Source organism: Oncorhynchus mykiss, chromosome 7 (assembly GCF_057628025.1).
Source record: "Oncorhynchus mykiss isolate SJ-2025 chromosome 7, ASM5762802v1, whole genome shotgun sequence".
Lineage (NCBI taxonomy): Eukaryota > Metazoa > Chordata > Actinopteri > Salmoniformes > Salmonidae > Oncorhynchus > Oncorhynchus mykiss.
In genome coordinates, this window is record NC_143028.1 from 74,956,515 (window position 1) to 74,971,826 (window position 15,312).

The 15,312-nt window shown below is 42.1% G+C and overlaps 1 protein-coding gene across 5 annotated transcripts in view; it reads left to right on the forward strand.

Moving 5' to 3' along the window:
* LOC110528588 (dual specificity calcium/calmodulin-dependent 3',5'-cyclic nucleotide phosphodiesterase 1B) overlaps window positions 1–15,312 on the forward strand; it is a 33,055-nt gene that overhangs the window by 10,547 nt on the left and 7,196 nt on the right. For 2 of the 5 annotated variants that reach the window (XM_036984183.2, XM_090241982.1), the window contains exons 2-7: window positions 4,833–4,946; window positions 7,889–8,071; window positions 8,687–8,753; window positions 8,959–9,075; window positions 9,366–9,506; window positions 10,122–10,222. In XM_036984183.2, coding sequence (XP_036840078.1) covers window positions 4,833–4,946; window positions 7,889–8,071; window positions 8,687–8,753; window positions 8,959–9,075; window positions 9,366–9,506; window positions 10,122–10,222 — 723 coding nt within the window. Of the gene's footprint in view, window positions 1–4,832; window positions 4,947–7,888; window positions 8,072–8,686; window positions 8,754–8,958; window positions 9,076–9,365; window positions 9,507–10,121; window positions 10,223–14,823; window positions 14,985–15,312 lie in introns of those variants that run through there. The other 3 variants (XM_090241983.1, XM_090241984.1, XM_090241985.1) reach the window with 2 other exon arrangements.

Consider the following 15,312-nt stretch of genomic DNA (forward strand, 5'->3'; position numbering starts at 1 on the left):
TGCTGAGATATTACAACTGGTAATGTATCTTCTGAAACTGAGACGGTACATTAAACGCATGTTTTCCTTCCTCGTTGATCCACAACAAAGCAGTCATATTATCAAGCAGATTATTCTAAATTCATCATCAAGTATGAAGCCCTCCCGCTGTGTCGCAGCCTTCCCATGCCTGCTATTTTTATGACTGGGCAGCTTTCAGAACCCCATCGCTGACGTGTGATAAACACACAAGTGGCTCATGACACTTTCACAGAGTTGACGCCATCATCATTTGTTGGCTGACAGTGCAACTGTGATTAGAAATGAAGTGATTGTGGTCCCACCGTGACTAACCTCTTCATAATGCATTCTAAGTACACATGCTGTGCATAACGCATTATAATGCAGGATAGATCTTAATAGCTGCTCATAAACATCTATAACAACATTCATAGAGCATTATGAGTAGGCAGCTCAATTGTTAAGCACGAGAACTTGAACACTCATAAACCCTATTTTATGAGAAATGGATTATCACCATCCCTTAAATCAATTTTCAAATGCCAGTGGTTGTTTTTGAGCCCTTGAAGTGCAGTGTAGTCTACTCGGGGGGTATTTTATGCTCTAAGATTGGCATATGAGGTCAGAGCAATAGTATGTGAGTTAGTGTTACTGATTTCCCTGTCAATTTTATTTCCTGTGAATGTATTTTGCCTTGGGGGGGGGTTGTAGTTTTAGCCTGGGCTGTGTTGTGTTTGATCCAGCGTGTATAGGCTACATATTTTTTTATATTCTTGAATTAGTAACTGTAGACCATAATGAATAGCAGCCTTATAACAGAAATGTAGTGAAACACTGGTGGTGTCATGAGTCAGTTTGAAGCACCAACTAGTAACGCACCAGAGAAAAAGTTCAGATATGCATTATACTGTATATGGTGAAAAGCACTTACTGTATGTATCGCTAGGAAGCACTATCAGCATTCTATGAGCTTTCCATCTGGATTCTATCAGTGTTCTATGAGCATTCCATCTGGATTTTATCAGCATTCTTTGAGCATTCCATCTGGATTCTATCAGCCTTCTATGAGCATTCCATCTGGATTTTATCAGCATTTTATGGGCATTCCATCTGGATTTTATCAGTGTTCTATGAGCTTTCCATCTGGATTCTATCAGCCTTCTATGAGCATTCCATCTGGATTCTATCAGTGTTCTATGAGCATTCCATCTGGATTCTATCAGCCTTCTATGAGCATTCCATCTGGATTCTATCAGCCTTCTATCAGCACTCAATCAGCCGAGTCGACCCTTTGAATTGATATATACTAAATATATAAAAGTATGTGGACACCCCTTCAAATGACTGGATTTGGCTACTTCAGCCACACCCGTTTCTGACAGGTGTATAGAATTGAGCACACAGCCATGTACAAACGTTGGCATATTTTTTAATTTATTTTACCTTTTAGATTTAGATTTAGATTACCATTTGCAGCAGAATGGCCTTACTGAAGAGCTTAGTGACTTTCAACGTGACACCGTCACAGTATGCCACCTTTCCTACAAGCCAGTTAGTCAAATTCCAGCCCTGCTAGAGCTGCCCCGGTCAACTGTAAGTGCTGCCTTGGGAAGTGGTAAGCCACGCAAGCTCACAGAACGGGATCACCAACTGCTGAATAGCGTAGTGCGTCTGTCCTTTGTTGCAACACTCACCACCGAGTTCCAAACTGCCTCTGGAAGCAATGTCAACACAATAACTGTTCAATGGGAGCTTCATGAAATGGGTTTCCATGGCCGAGCAGCCGCATACAAGCCTAAGATCACCATGCTCAAAGCGTCGGTTGAAGTGGTGTGAAGCTTGCTGCCATTGGACTCTGCAGCAGTGGAAGCGTGTTTTCTGAAGTGATGAATCACACTTCACAATCTGGCAGTCCGACGGACGGGTTTTGCTTATGCCAGGAGAACGCTACCTGCCCCAATGCATAGTGCCAACTGTAAAGATTGGTGGAGGAGGAAGAATGGTCTGAGGCTTTTTTTTTCATGGTTCGGGCCCCTTAGTTCCAGTGAAGGGAAAGCTTAATACTACAGTATACTATGACATTCTAGATTATTCTGTGCCTTCAACTTTGTGGCAACAGTTTGGGGAAGGCCCTTTCCTGTTTCAGGATGACAATACCTCCGTGCACAAAGAGAGAGCAGCAGACTGAGGGTCAGTCTCAGTGGAGGGAGAGAGCAGCAGACTGAGGGTCAGTCTCAGAGGAGGGAGAGAGCAGCAGACTGAGGGTCAGTCTCAGTGGAGGGAGAGAGCAGCAGACTGAGGGTCAGTCTCAGTGGAGGGAGAGAACAGCAGACTGAGGGTCAGTCTCAGTGGAGGGAGAGAGCAGCAGACTGAGGGTCAGTCTCAGTGGAGGGAGAGAGCAGCAGACTGAGGGTCAGTCTCAGTGGAGGGAGAGAGCAGCAGACTGAGGGTCAGTCTCAGTGGAGGGAGAGAGCAGCAGACTGAGGGTCAGTCTCAGTGGAGGGAGAGAGCAGCAGACTGAGGGTCAGTCTCAGTGGAGGGAGAGAGCAGCAGACTGAGGGTCAGTCTCAGTGGAGGGAGAGAGCAGCAGACTGAGGGTCAGTCTCAGAGGAGGGAGAGAGCAGCAGACTGAGGGTCAGTCTCAGTGGAGGGAGAGAGCAGCAGACTGAGGGTCAGTCTCAGTGGAGGGAGAGAGCAGCAGACTGAGGGTCAGTCTCAGAGGAGGGAGAGAGCAGCAGACTGAGGGTCAGTCTCAGTGGAGGGAGAGAGCAGCAGACTGAGGGTCAGTCTCAGTGGAGGGAGAGAGCAGCAGACTGAGGGTCAGTCTCAGAGGAGGGAGAGAGCAGCAGACTGAGGGTCAGTCTCAGTGGAGGGAGAGATCAGCAGACTGAGGGTCAGTCTCAGTGGAGGGAGAGAGCAGCAGACTGAGGGTCAGTCTCAGAGGAGGGAGAGAGCAGCAGACTGAGGGTCAGTCTCAGTGGAGGGAGAGAGCAGCAGACTGAGGGTCAGTCTCAGTGGAGGGAGAGAGCAGCAGACTGAGGGTCAGTCTCAGTGGAGGGAGAGTGCAGCAGACTGAGGGTCAGTCTCAGAGGAGGGAGAGAGCAGCAGACTGAGGGTCAGTCTCAGTGGAGGGAGAGAGCAGCAGACTGAGGGTCAGTCTCAGTGGAGGGAGAGAGCATGCCTCCACTCTCCCTTTCCTCCACTGACACTGACCAAAAAAGGACACAGTATTCAAACTCTAAAAAAGTATCGATTTTTCAGTAACATTCTTTAATGCCTGCTATGTTACTGAGACATCCGATTGGCCAGCAGCAGGCCTATAGTGCACTTGATTTACTCTCTGGGAAGGCAGAGTTCGTACCTTCAGACACTTTAAATTATTACGAATGTCAACCCTGCGTGCAGGGCAGCTGAATCGGGTGCACCTACTGCCAACAGCCCGAGACGAATACAAATAATAGGAACACAAGGCTTTATAGTTGGGTTTTTACAGAAATGTTCGGTGATCGACTAGGAATGCCTTGGAGATCGTGATCGACCGGTTGGTGACCACTCCTCTAGAAAGATGAGTAAAGTTCAAGCTCGTGCTTCTCTCTGTGGGCTGATATTTGACCTCCACCCCATCGAACACCTTTGGGATGAATTGGAAAGCCGACTGCTAATTGCTCAACATCAGTGCCTGACCTCACTAATGCTCTTGTGGCTGAATGGAAGTAAGTCCCCGCAGCAATGTTCCAACATCTAGTGGAAAGCCTTCCCAGAATAGTGGAGGCTGTTATAGCAGCAAAGGGGGGGACCAACTCCATATTAATGTCTATGATTTTGTAATCATATTCGATGTGCAGGTGTCCACATACTTTTGGTCATGTAATGTATCTAATTCTGTATGCATGCCATTTTAAGACTATGCGGTGGCCGTATAACCAAATGATTGAAAGTTTGGGCAGTTTTCCTATTTAATGGAAAATGTGGGGTTAATGATAGAAAATGTGGGGCTAATGATGCCTTCCTGCCACTGGTTCTCTGGTCCGCTCCACACCTCACGGAGTAGTATTACAACTCATCCAAATGATTGATATATATTCATTCTCTCTCTCTCTCCCTCCATCTCCATCTCTCTTTCTCTTTCTTTCTTTCTTTCTTTCTTTCTTTCTTTCTTTCTTTCTCTCTTTATATTTCTCTCTCTCTCTCCTCCCCCTCTCTCTCTGTCTCTCTCTCTCTCTCTCGCTCTTCTCTCCCCCTCTCTCTTTCCCCCTCTCTCTCTCTCTCTCTCCCTCCATCTCTCTTTATCTTTCTTTCTTTCTTTCTCTCTCTCTCTCTCTCTCTCTCCTCCCCCTCTCTCTCTTTCTCTCTCTCTCTCTCTCTCTCTCTCTCTCGCTCTTCTCCCCCTCTCTCTCTTTCCCTCTCTCCCAGTTTCCCAGACCTTTCATCCTATTGTCAAAGCATTGCCAGCTCATAACATTGAACCGTAACATACAAACACAAGGCTTTTGGGGGGGAAATTGCTTAGTAATTGCTCCCATCATATACCTGACTGTGTTTTGAAAACACTGCTGTCTTACTGAATATCTTGTTGTTGATGATAGTGTTGTGCTATGACAGGAACCAAGGTTATTCATCAACAAAATGTCGTCCTCCACTCCTACTTTAAATTAAACCCAACTTTAAAGGCTTAAATGCTCTGATGAAGGTCGCGAGGCTGATACTAAGCAAGTGCAACGTGCAGGATTTTCTTTCCTCTAAAAGTTCATTAGTAACACCATCATAAATCCTTAATATTGCCTATATCATGTGTAAAGTGCTTACAAAGACTTTTGGGACTCTCTTTCCAGGCTGAGGTGTATGGTCAAGCAATTGGAAGAGAAAGATGTGGACTTCGAAGATCTGAAGAAGAACTTGGACTACACAGCATCCTTACTGGAAGCTGTTTACATTGATGGGACCAGGTACAGTGTGGCCTTTAGTGTGATTATATTGTATGATACTGTAAGCCCCTACTGCCTGCTTAAGGCCTGAAACGCATATACACACCAACTATATCAGCATATCCTTGTTTCCACTCTGAACACAACGCTCCACATTATGTGTTGTCTATATTTAATATTTGAGCCATACGGTGTTCCAAGGCAACCATGTCTACTTGTCTATATTTAGTATTTCCCCTTAGCCACCCTGTCTCCTTTGATATGACCCCAAAGCACCTTGATGAAGGCTGTGATGAAGGATATGAAGATGGCTGTAATGAAGGATATAAAGAAGGCTGTACTGAAGAATATAAAGATGGCTGTAATGAAGGCTGTGATGAAGTCTGTGATGAAGGGTAAAAAAAGAAGGCTGTGATGAAGGATATAAAGATGGCTGTGATGAAGGCTGTGATGAAGGGTATAAAGGAGGCTGTGATGAAGGCTGTGATGAAGGGTAAAAAAAGAAGGCTGTGATGAAGGCTATAAAGAAGGCTGTGATGAAGGCTGTGGTGAAGGGTATAAAGCAGGCTGTGATGAAGGCTGTGATGAAGATTGTGATGTAGGTTGTGATGAAGGTTGTGATGAAGGCTGTAATGAAGAAAATAATGAAGGCTGTGATGAAGGCTGTGGTGAAGGCTGTGATGAAGGGTATAAAGAAAGATTGTGATGAAGGCTGTGATGAAGGGTATAAAGAAGGTTGTGATGAAGGCTTGATAAAGGTTGTGATGAAGGCTGTGATGAAGGCTGTAATGAAGGAAATAAAGAAGACTGTGATGAAGGCTGTGATGAAGGCTGTAATGAAGGAAATAAAGAAGACTGTGATGAAGGCTGTGATCAAGGCTGTAATGAAGGCTGTAATGTTTCCATCTACTTAAATGTGTCATTCAACAGAGTGGGATTGCTGTACCGCTTAGAATAAGGGAAACGAAAAAGAATGTGTCCCTGTTCCCATCACTGTCTCTCCTCTCTCAGGCAGGTCTGATTTGCTATCTCTCCTCAGGCAGGTCTGATTTGCTCTCTCTCCTCAGGCAGGTCTGATTTGCTCTCTCTTTCTCTCCTCTCTCAGGCAGGTCTGATTTGCTCTCTCTTTCTCTCCTCTCTCAGGCAGGTCTGATTTGCTCTCTCTCTCCTCTCTCAGGCAGGTCTGATTTGCTCTCTCTCTCTCCTCTCTCAGGCAGGTCTGATTTGCTCTCTTTCTCCTCTCTCAGGCAGGTCTGATTTGCTCTATCTCTCCTCTCTCAGGCAGGTCTGATTTGTCCTCTCTCTCCTCTTTCAGGCAGGTCTGATTTGCTCTCTCTCCTCTTTCAGGCAGGTCTGATTTGTCCTCTCTCTCTTCTCTCAGGCAGGTTTTATTTGCTCTCTCCTCTCTCGGGCAGGTCAGATTTTTTCTCTCTCTCCTCTCTCAGGCAGGTCTGATTTGTCCACTCACAGGCAGGTCTGATTTGTCGTCTCTCTCCTCTCTCAGGCAGGTCTGATTTGCTCTCTCTCTCCTCTCTCAGGCAGGTCTGATTTTCTCTCTCTTTCCTCTCTGTCGTGTCTTTGGCTATGCCGAATTAAGAAATATGACATGCTATTCTATAAAATAATGTCTCCGTAATTAATATTACCTGATTGAGCTAATAATGTAAATGTAATTAACTAGAGAGTCGGGCACCACAAAATTATATTTGTAGAACTGTTATCTTCCGAATAAACTCTTAAAGTCCTAGTAATATTTTACATCAATAGCAGTCAACATTAATCTTCATCTTACTTCAGTCTCATCTGAAAGTTGTAAATTCTTGGTTATCTGCAAGAACCCTGGCTAACAATTTGAATCAGCAATACAACATTGGGTTTAATTATTTATTTACTAAATACACACAATTAATCATAACTTGATTACAAATTACGTCATAAAGGAAAACGTCCCTAGCGGGCGGAACAGATATGACAGCTTGTTACACAAAGGAAAAGGGGCTGGGTTGAGTGAAAGAGCGGGAAGACTGAGTAACAAATGGAAAAAGCTGTGCTATCGTAAATACAGTATCTTATGCATTCTAAATTACCGCCCATTTGGAAAAGGAAAATGCAATAAATATTTACTCTGAGCTGCGCTTCAGTCGGTTGGTGGTTGATGGAAGGCCGTGTTGCCAAACCGAGTCCTCTGTCCTTTGAAGAATGTCTCTGGTTGTCAATTGATATGTTGTAGTAACGTCGTTGTGTGATAGACGGGATACTCTGTCTGTTCCTTCCTACCCTGCGTAACTCAACAGCTAGAAGGTATCACTTCTGTAGTGAATAAGAGTTCAAAAGTTCATACCATTCGCAACCAAAGCTCATGCTTTCTCATGCATTCTGACATAGGACCGTCACCCTCATATCCTCGGAACAGGAAGTTATGTTGTCGTCAAGGCTTTATATAGGAAGTGGGGAAAAGGGGTGTGTGTCATAGTTTGCAACCTCTGTCTCTTCATGTGGGCGGGCCATTGAGTGAGCAGCAATATCTTATGAAAACCCACATCTCACATTTTAGAAGCTAAAATCACATTTCATCCCATCACAAATCATTTCATATTCAAAAATGTCATGTGTAGACTTTCCACTGTAGAGTTTATGTCATCTTATCATTGATGAGAATGTCTCAGATGACAACCGAACTGACATCATATTCATTAAGTACCACCGCATATGTTCAATTGGTCGGATTACCAGAATATAGTTCATTTCCCCCCACCTTCTGATGTTCCCAGAATCTCTATGTTAACCAAGGGGTATGCAAATGTAACTTCAGTAGGGTAGAGAGGAAAAAGGGGGGAAGAGGTATTTATGACTGCCATAAACCTACCCCCAGGCCAATGTCATGACATCTCTCAGGCAGGTCTGATTTGTCCTCTCTCTCCTCTCTCAGGCAAGTCTGATTTGCTCTCTCTCTGTCCATTCAGACAGGGTCTGGACACAGAGGACGACCTCCAGAACCTGCACTCTGATGGCGTGCCCACGGAGGTCACTGATTGGCTGGCTTCAACCTTCACTCAGAGGGCCCGCCGCCCCGCCCGCCGCTCTGACGACAAACCAAAGTTCCGCAGCATCGTCCACGCAGTGCAGGCTGGGATCTTTGTCGAGAGGTAGATGGAAAACGTTATTATCTTCAATGAGGACATGAATTTGTAATATAAAGTATAGGAGGCTCGCCCTGGTCCTCCTCATTCATTTGTGATATAAAGTAAAGTAGGCTCGCCCTGGTCCTCCTCATTCATTTGTGATATAAAGTAAAGTAGGCTCGCCCTGGTCCTCCTCATTCATTTGTAATATAAAGTAAAGTAGGCTCGCCCTGGTCCTCCTCATTCATTTGTAATATAAAGTAAAGTAGGCTCGCCCTGGTCCTCCTCATTCATTTGTGATATAAAGTAAAGTAGGCTCGCCCTGGTCCTCCTCATTCATTTGTGATATAAAGTAAATTAGGCTCGCCCTGGTCCTCCTCATTCATTTGTAATATAAAGTAAAGTAGGCTCGCCCTGGTCCTCCTCATTCATTTGAGAAAAACAATGCAACATTAAAAAACCCTCCTTCTATATAATGTTGTGAATGGGGTTTGTGAAGTGTGTGTCATAGGGTCAGGATAAATTCACTTCTGTACATTTGCAGTGGAATTCTTGATCCACACTATGTTATAACAAGGACATCACAGATTCACTACTGAGATTGTCCAATGCAAAACATTGAATGTGCTGTTGTTCCAGGATGTTCAGAAGGGCCTACACTGCTGCCATGCCTGACCAACCTGCAGCAGTAGTTAACTGTCTCAGGGTAAGAATATGTGATCTGTTATAATTTCTAAAGTCTTTAGTTGGGCTACAACATATGGAGCAGAGCCAGGAGTTTCCCTGACCGTATGACTACAGTATGAGCTATCGACCTTTTCAATTTCAGACTCCAATTCTTGAAAACCTCAATGTGCTTTGGACATAACATATATCTGTTATCTATTTGTCTCTATCATCTCCATCTTTAGGACATTGACCGGTGGAACTTTGATGTGTTTGCCCTGAACACAGCCAGTGATGACCACGCACTACAGACCCTGGTCTTCGAGCTGGTGACACGATACGAACTCAACAGCAGATTCAAGGTCTCCACAAATCACTTTGCACGTCCTTACTATTTTACCATAACTCCTTCTGTTTCTGTACAGCTTTAATTTGACATTAGCCTCTAAAAATTCTAACTTTTCTCACTGCCATAAACAGCTGACGCAAACACACATATTATAGTCTACCTTTTCTAGTGTGTAAAACTGTTTCCATAGGTAGTACCCTAGAGGGCAGACTCAGACACAGGCCAGTTAGCTGATGTAGTGTGCTCGAACACAACAGATGAACTCCGTGTGAACCTTCCATGTCATAATGTGTGGTATTACAGATCCCAATCTCCTGTCTGATGTCCTTCTTGGAGAAGCTGGAGAAAGGCTACAGTAAACACAGCAACCCGTACCACAGCAGTGTCCACGCAGCCGACGTCACACAAACCCTCCACTGTCTGCTCTTACGTACAGGACTAGTGGTACAGTACAGCTCGTCTTCTCTCAGTTTATAACAAGTTATCCCTGTCATGTATTTGTTCGTCACAGCTCAGGAAAGGAGATTTCCCAAATTGTGTCTGCCTGGTCAGGTCACTGGCTACAGTGTGTGCATGGACTTGTATGAAATAGCAGAAGAAAATGTATAGGGTTTGTGAGAAATAATAAAGGAAAATATATTTTTTAAAGATATGTATGTTTGTATGTGTATTTGTATGCATATGTATGTGTATGTTTATGTATGTATATTTATATACATATGGGTATGTGTATGTGTATATATATAAATATATATATACACTATTAATATATACCCCCAAAATATATGGGGTATTGGAAATGATGAAGACAATTACATTGATGGAATCTACAATCAAAAAAGGGGGAAAAAAGAATCCAATATAGATGTATTTACTGTAAACCAATGTAAATGTCTGCATTTGAAATACAGGTGTTTATAATAAGGGGTGTCTGTGTTGGTCTAGCCTCCAGCACTGGTTACTCTATAATAACGATACACTAACTCTATATGAAAGGTATATGTAGGTTATGTATGTGAGGTTTATAACAAGGGGTATCTGTGTGGGTCTCACATGCAGCACTGGTTGACTGAACTGGAGGTCCTGGCGTCCCTGTTTGCTGCGGCCATCCATGACTACGAACACACTGGAACTACAAACAACTTCCACATTCACACAAAGTAAGAAAAAGTAAAGTAAGAAAAAGTAAAGTAAGATAAAGTAAAGTAAGAATTACTGAGGTGTTCGAAGATGCATTTGATTTCAGAGTGAGTGGGAGAGAGTGAAATCGAATCCACATTTTACACCAACTAAGATAAACATTGTGTATGTTTTATTCTCTGAATTTATTACAGTTTTTCTCAATTGCTAAAACACTAAAATCCATTGGCTGAACAAAGTTCTCAGTTGCCTGGACTCATTTAGCTAATTATGCAGTCTGTTGTCAATACCTTAAACAATTTCACATGATAAAACACAATTTGCAGATCTCACTTAGACTTTTCAGCAAAACTCCAAACACATTCTCATTCTCAAAACACATTCTGCACTCTCATGCACATGTCATCCATACTGGTAAACACAAGTGGCAACAATCAAATACAAATAGAGAACATATGTCATTGATTGAACACAACCACTCAAAATTGATTTAACCTGTTTCAAATGATGTGACACAACCAATATAAGCCAGTTCAGAGAGCAAACAGGTTGTTGAAGGTGGGAAGGAGAAAGTCTGAGAATGGATACTGTAGTACAGTGCATTGTAGGCTGTATACTGTACAATGGATGAATTGTATGGCCCTGAACATTGTGCTTTCCATTTATTAACAGTACTGACTCCTCAATATATTTTGACTGGTTGCAGGTTCATATCAACAAAGAACAAGAATTACAGTATCACAGAGACAAAGGACAAGTTTGTGAGATGCAGGGTACAGTACTGTAAAAATAGGGGTACAAGGAGGAGGAAGAACAAAAAACAAAATTGCAAAGAGCAAAGAAGAGTAGTAATTTCTTATAACTTTTGAGCTACTATGATAGAACATGGTTTCGTTCATCAAAAGACAATGACGGAAAAATATGAATCTTTTTTTAGATTAAAAATGTTCTTCTCCCTGAGAATTGTATGTTTTGAACAATGTGTTTTCTATTTTTCGGTGTATTGCTTACTGACTGCTTGAGAGTGTTTATCATTTTGATCACTTTGTTTATGATTTGAGAGCAGTGTTTGATTTTGAACACAGGTAAAACTGTTTTGAGGCGAATGTTTCATTTTGCAAGAGGAGTCAGAGGTTATGTAAATATGTGACGTTTTGTGTTTAATGTTTTCAGGAAATGGAGCAAGGTTTCAGAAATTGTGTTTTCAGAAATTGTGTTTTAGCAATTGAGAAAAACTGTAAATGACTGAGGTGCTCATCAAGAAAGAGAGAAGGGGAGAGAGAAAGAAACTGAAAGAGACAGAAAGAGAGAGACAGAAAGAGACAGAGACAGAGAGAAAGAGAGAGAAAGCGACAGAGACAGAGAGAGAGAGAGAGAGATGCTTTCAGCTCCTATTCCTTCTTAAGCAAACATATCTTATGGAGGGAAGCTGCTAATTTTAGCAGTAGATTTTCCACATAGAGACACAGAGGCACCTAAGAACTCTGTCTCCTGGCACACAGATCAACTCTTTATTTTGGGAACAAAAACACGAGGGCCTATCAACACTACAAAGAACAACGCTGTGATCACACTTCACCAGACCTGGCGCCAGGATACAGTGATTAAGGGGGAAGTTGAAATCGGCAAGGGGGAAAATTTTTGGGGGGTTCTTACATTGGAATTAAATTGAATTCTGCTTTACCACAATAAACAGAACATTTAAATAGAGAGACTCTGACATCATAGAGTGCTTTCGAAATTTGTGGCATATACAGTGCCTTGCGAAAGTATTCGGCCCCCTTGAACTTTGCGACCTTTTGCCACATTTCAGGCTTCAAACATAAAGATATAAAACTGTATTTTTTTGTGAAGAATCAACAACAAGTGGGACACAATCATGAAGTGGAACGACATTTATTGGATATTTCAAAATTTTCAACAAATCAAAAACTGAAAAATTGGGCGTGCAAAATTATTCAGCCCCATTACTTTCAGTGCAGCAAACTCTCTCCAGAAGTTCAGTGAGGATCTCTGAATGATCCAATGTTGACCTAAATGACTAATGATGATAAATACAATCCACCTGTGTGTAATCAAGTCTCCGTATAAATGCATCTGCACTGTGATAGTCTCAGAGGTCCGTTAAAAGCGCAGAGAGCATCATGAAGAACAAGGAACACACCAGGCAGGTCCGAGATACTGCTGTGAAGAAGTTTAAAGCCGGATTTGGATACAAAAAGATTTCCCAAGCTCTAAACATCCCAAGGAGCACTGTGCAAGCGATAATATTGAAATGGAAGGAGTATCAGACCACTGCAAATCTACCAAGACCTGGCCGTCCCTCTAAACTTTCAGCTCATACAAGGAGAAGACTGATCAGAGATGCAGCCAAGTATTAACTTAAGGGGGCTGAATAATTTTGCACGCCCAATTTTTCAGTTTTTGATTTGTTAAAAAAGTTTGAAATATCCAATAAATGTCGTTCCACGTCATGATTGTGTCCCACTTGTTGTTGATTCTTCACAAAAAAATACAGTTTTATATCTTTATGTTTGAAGCCTGAAATGTGGCAAAAGGTCGCAAAGTTCAAAGGGGCCGAATACTTTCGCAAGGCACTGTATCTGCTGCACTGAATCAGTACAATGGACAGCGCCATACAGATAGGACATTTTGGTAATGAATATAGGCTGCAAGATAGACAGGGAAATTCACTAAATACAAACAGCATGATTTCTATTTGCTGTCCAGTCATATGGTGACTAGATGTTTTTTCATTTTTTTCTTGAAGGTGGATTAACTTTTTGCCTGAGAAATATGGATTGGTAGAGTTCCATTCAGCTATGGCTCTATATAAAACTATAGATTTAAGGCGATTTGTCCTTGGCTCGGGTTGTTTTAGCTGCCCTGAATTTGAATGTTTGGTTTGGTGCTTATGTGTGTTGCTAGTATGTACTAACGACTGAAAAATACTGTTTAAAAAAAATATATATAACATTCCTAAAGAAAATCAGAAGACTAGATAGTAATATGTTTTTAACATGAAGCCATGAGAGATTCTGATAATATTTGGATAATATTCATACGGTCAGATAATCTACCAGCCCTGTTTTGAGCAATGAAGAGCTAATCTGGCAGCCCTGTTTTGAGCAATGAAGAGCTAATCTGGCAGCCCTGTTTTGAGCAATGAAGAGCTAATCTGGCAGCCCTGTTTTGAGCAATGAAGAGCTAATCTGGCAGCCCTGTTTTGAGCAATGAAGAGCTAATCTGGCAGCCCTGTTTTGAGCAATGAAGAGCTAATCTGGCAGCCCTGTTTTGAGCAATGAAGAGCTAATCTGGCAGCCCTGTTTTGAGCCATTTGGAGCTTTTTTCTATCTTTCTTTGCTGCAGATGACCATATAACTGGACAGTACTCTAAGTGTGATAGGACCAGGGACAGTACTCTATTGTTTGTAGAAATGAACGTGGTACCTTCAGGCATTTGGAAATTGCTCCCAAGGATGACCCAGACTTGTGGAGGTCTACAATTCTATTTCTGAGGTCTTGGCTGATTTCTTTTGATTTTCCCATGATGTCAAGCAAAGAGGCACTGAGTTTGAAGGTAGGCCTTGAAATACATCCACAGATACACCTCCAATTGATTCAAATTATGTTAATCAGCCCATCAGAAGCTTCTAAAGCCATGACATAATTTTCTGGAATTTTTCGAGCTGTTTAAAGGCACAGTAAACTTAGTGTATGTAAACTTCTGACCCACTAGAATTGTGATACAGTGATTTATAAGTGAAATAATCTATCTGTAAACAATTGTTGGAAAAATTACTTGTGTCATGCACAAAGCAAGAAATGTGTGGAGTGGTTGAAAAACGAGTTTTAATGACTCCAACCTAAATGTATGTAAACTTCTGACTTCAACTGTATTTTCCGTTCTGATATTTCAGATTTTTTTAAACTTGTGGATGATGTGTGTATTGTTATTGCTAGATATTGCTGCACTGTTGGAGCTAGAAACAGAAGAATTTCACTGTACCTGAGATAACACCTGCAAAACTGTATACTTACCAATAAATGTTGATTTGATGTGTGTGTGTGTGTGTGTGTGTGTGTGTGCGTGTGTGCGTGCGTGCATGCGTGCGTGCAAAGCTTCATGTTTTATTTTGATTTCAGGCATTTTTACTCCCCCAGTAAAATGTTATTTTTTCTCCTGAATCTTGGGCACCTCCATTGGGATTATTCAGTTGCATCACATTTCCTCATTATACTGTTACAACAGTACTACATATATGCTCTGTTTTGTTCTGCTTGCAAATGGAAGCAGATTAATCCTAAAAACACGTACTAAGCTGTTGCTGCAGTCTTGAAAATGTGTTGTACAGCCAAAACATTGACAATTAAATGTCTCCTTTTTTTTAGCACTTGCCTAAGTTTTCTATGCAGTGTTTATCCCTACGGGGAATCCCATTTACTGTGTAGCGCTGATATCTGTTTATTATCCATTTCTAAGTGTCTAGTAAACATGTATGCAAATTACTTTCGACAGGGGGCTTGATAATGGATGTGACTCAATTAACTTGCTCCTGCTCCTTTCTCCTGAGTCATTTATGTCCATCTGTTCTCTTCTCTCATTACCTCTTTATTACAGCTCCACCACTCAGAATCTCACTATCTGGTGCTGTCTCTATACATATGAGCCTGGTCATCTACGTACAGTGCCTCGGAAAGTATTGATTAAATTGTTTCTTTCCCCTCATCAATCTGCACACAGTACCCAATTGTGACAAAGCAAAAACAGTTTTTTCAAAATGTTTACTAATTTATTAAAAATAAAAAAACTGAAATATTACATTTACGTAAGTATTCAGACCCTTTACTCAGTACTTTGTTGAAGCCCCTTTGGCAGTGATTACAGCCTCGAGTCTTCTTGGGTATGACGCTACAAGCTTGGCACATCTGTATTTGGGGAGTTTCTCCCATTATTCTCTGCAGAACCTCTCAAGCTCTGTCAGGTTGGATGGGGTGCGTCGCTGCACAACTATTTTCAGGTCTCTCCAGAGATGTTCGATCGGGTTCCAAGCTCTGGCTGGGCCAATCAAGGACATTCAGAGACTTGTCCTGAAACCACTCCTTTGTT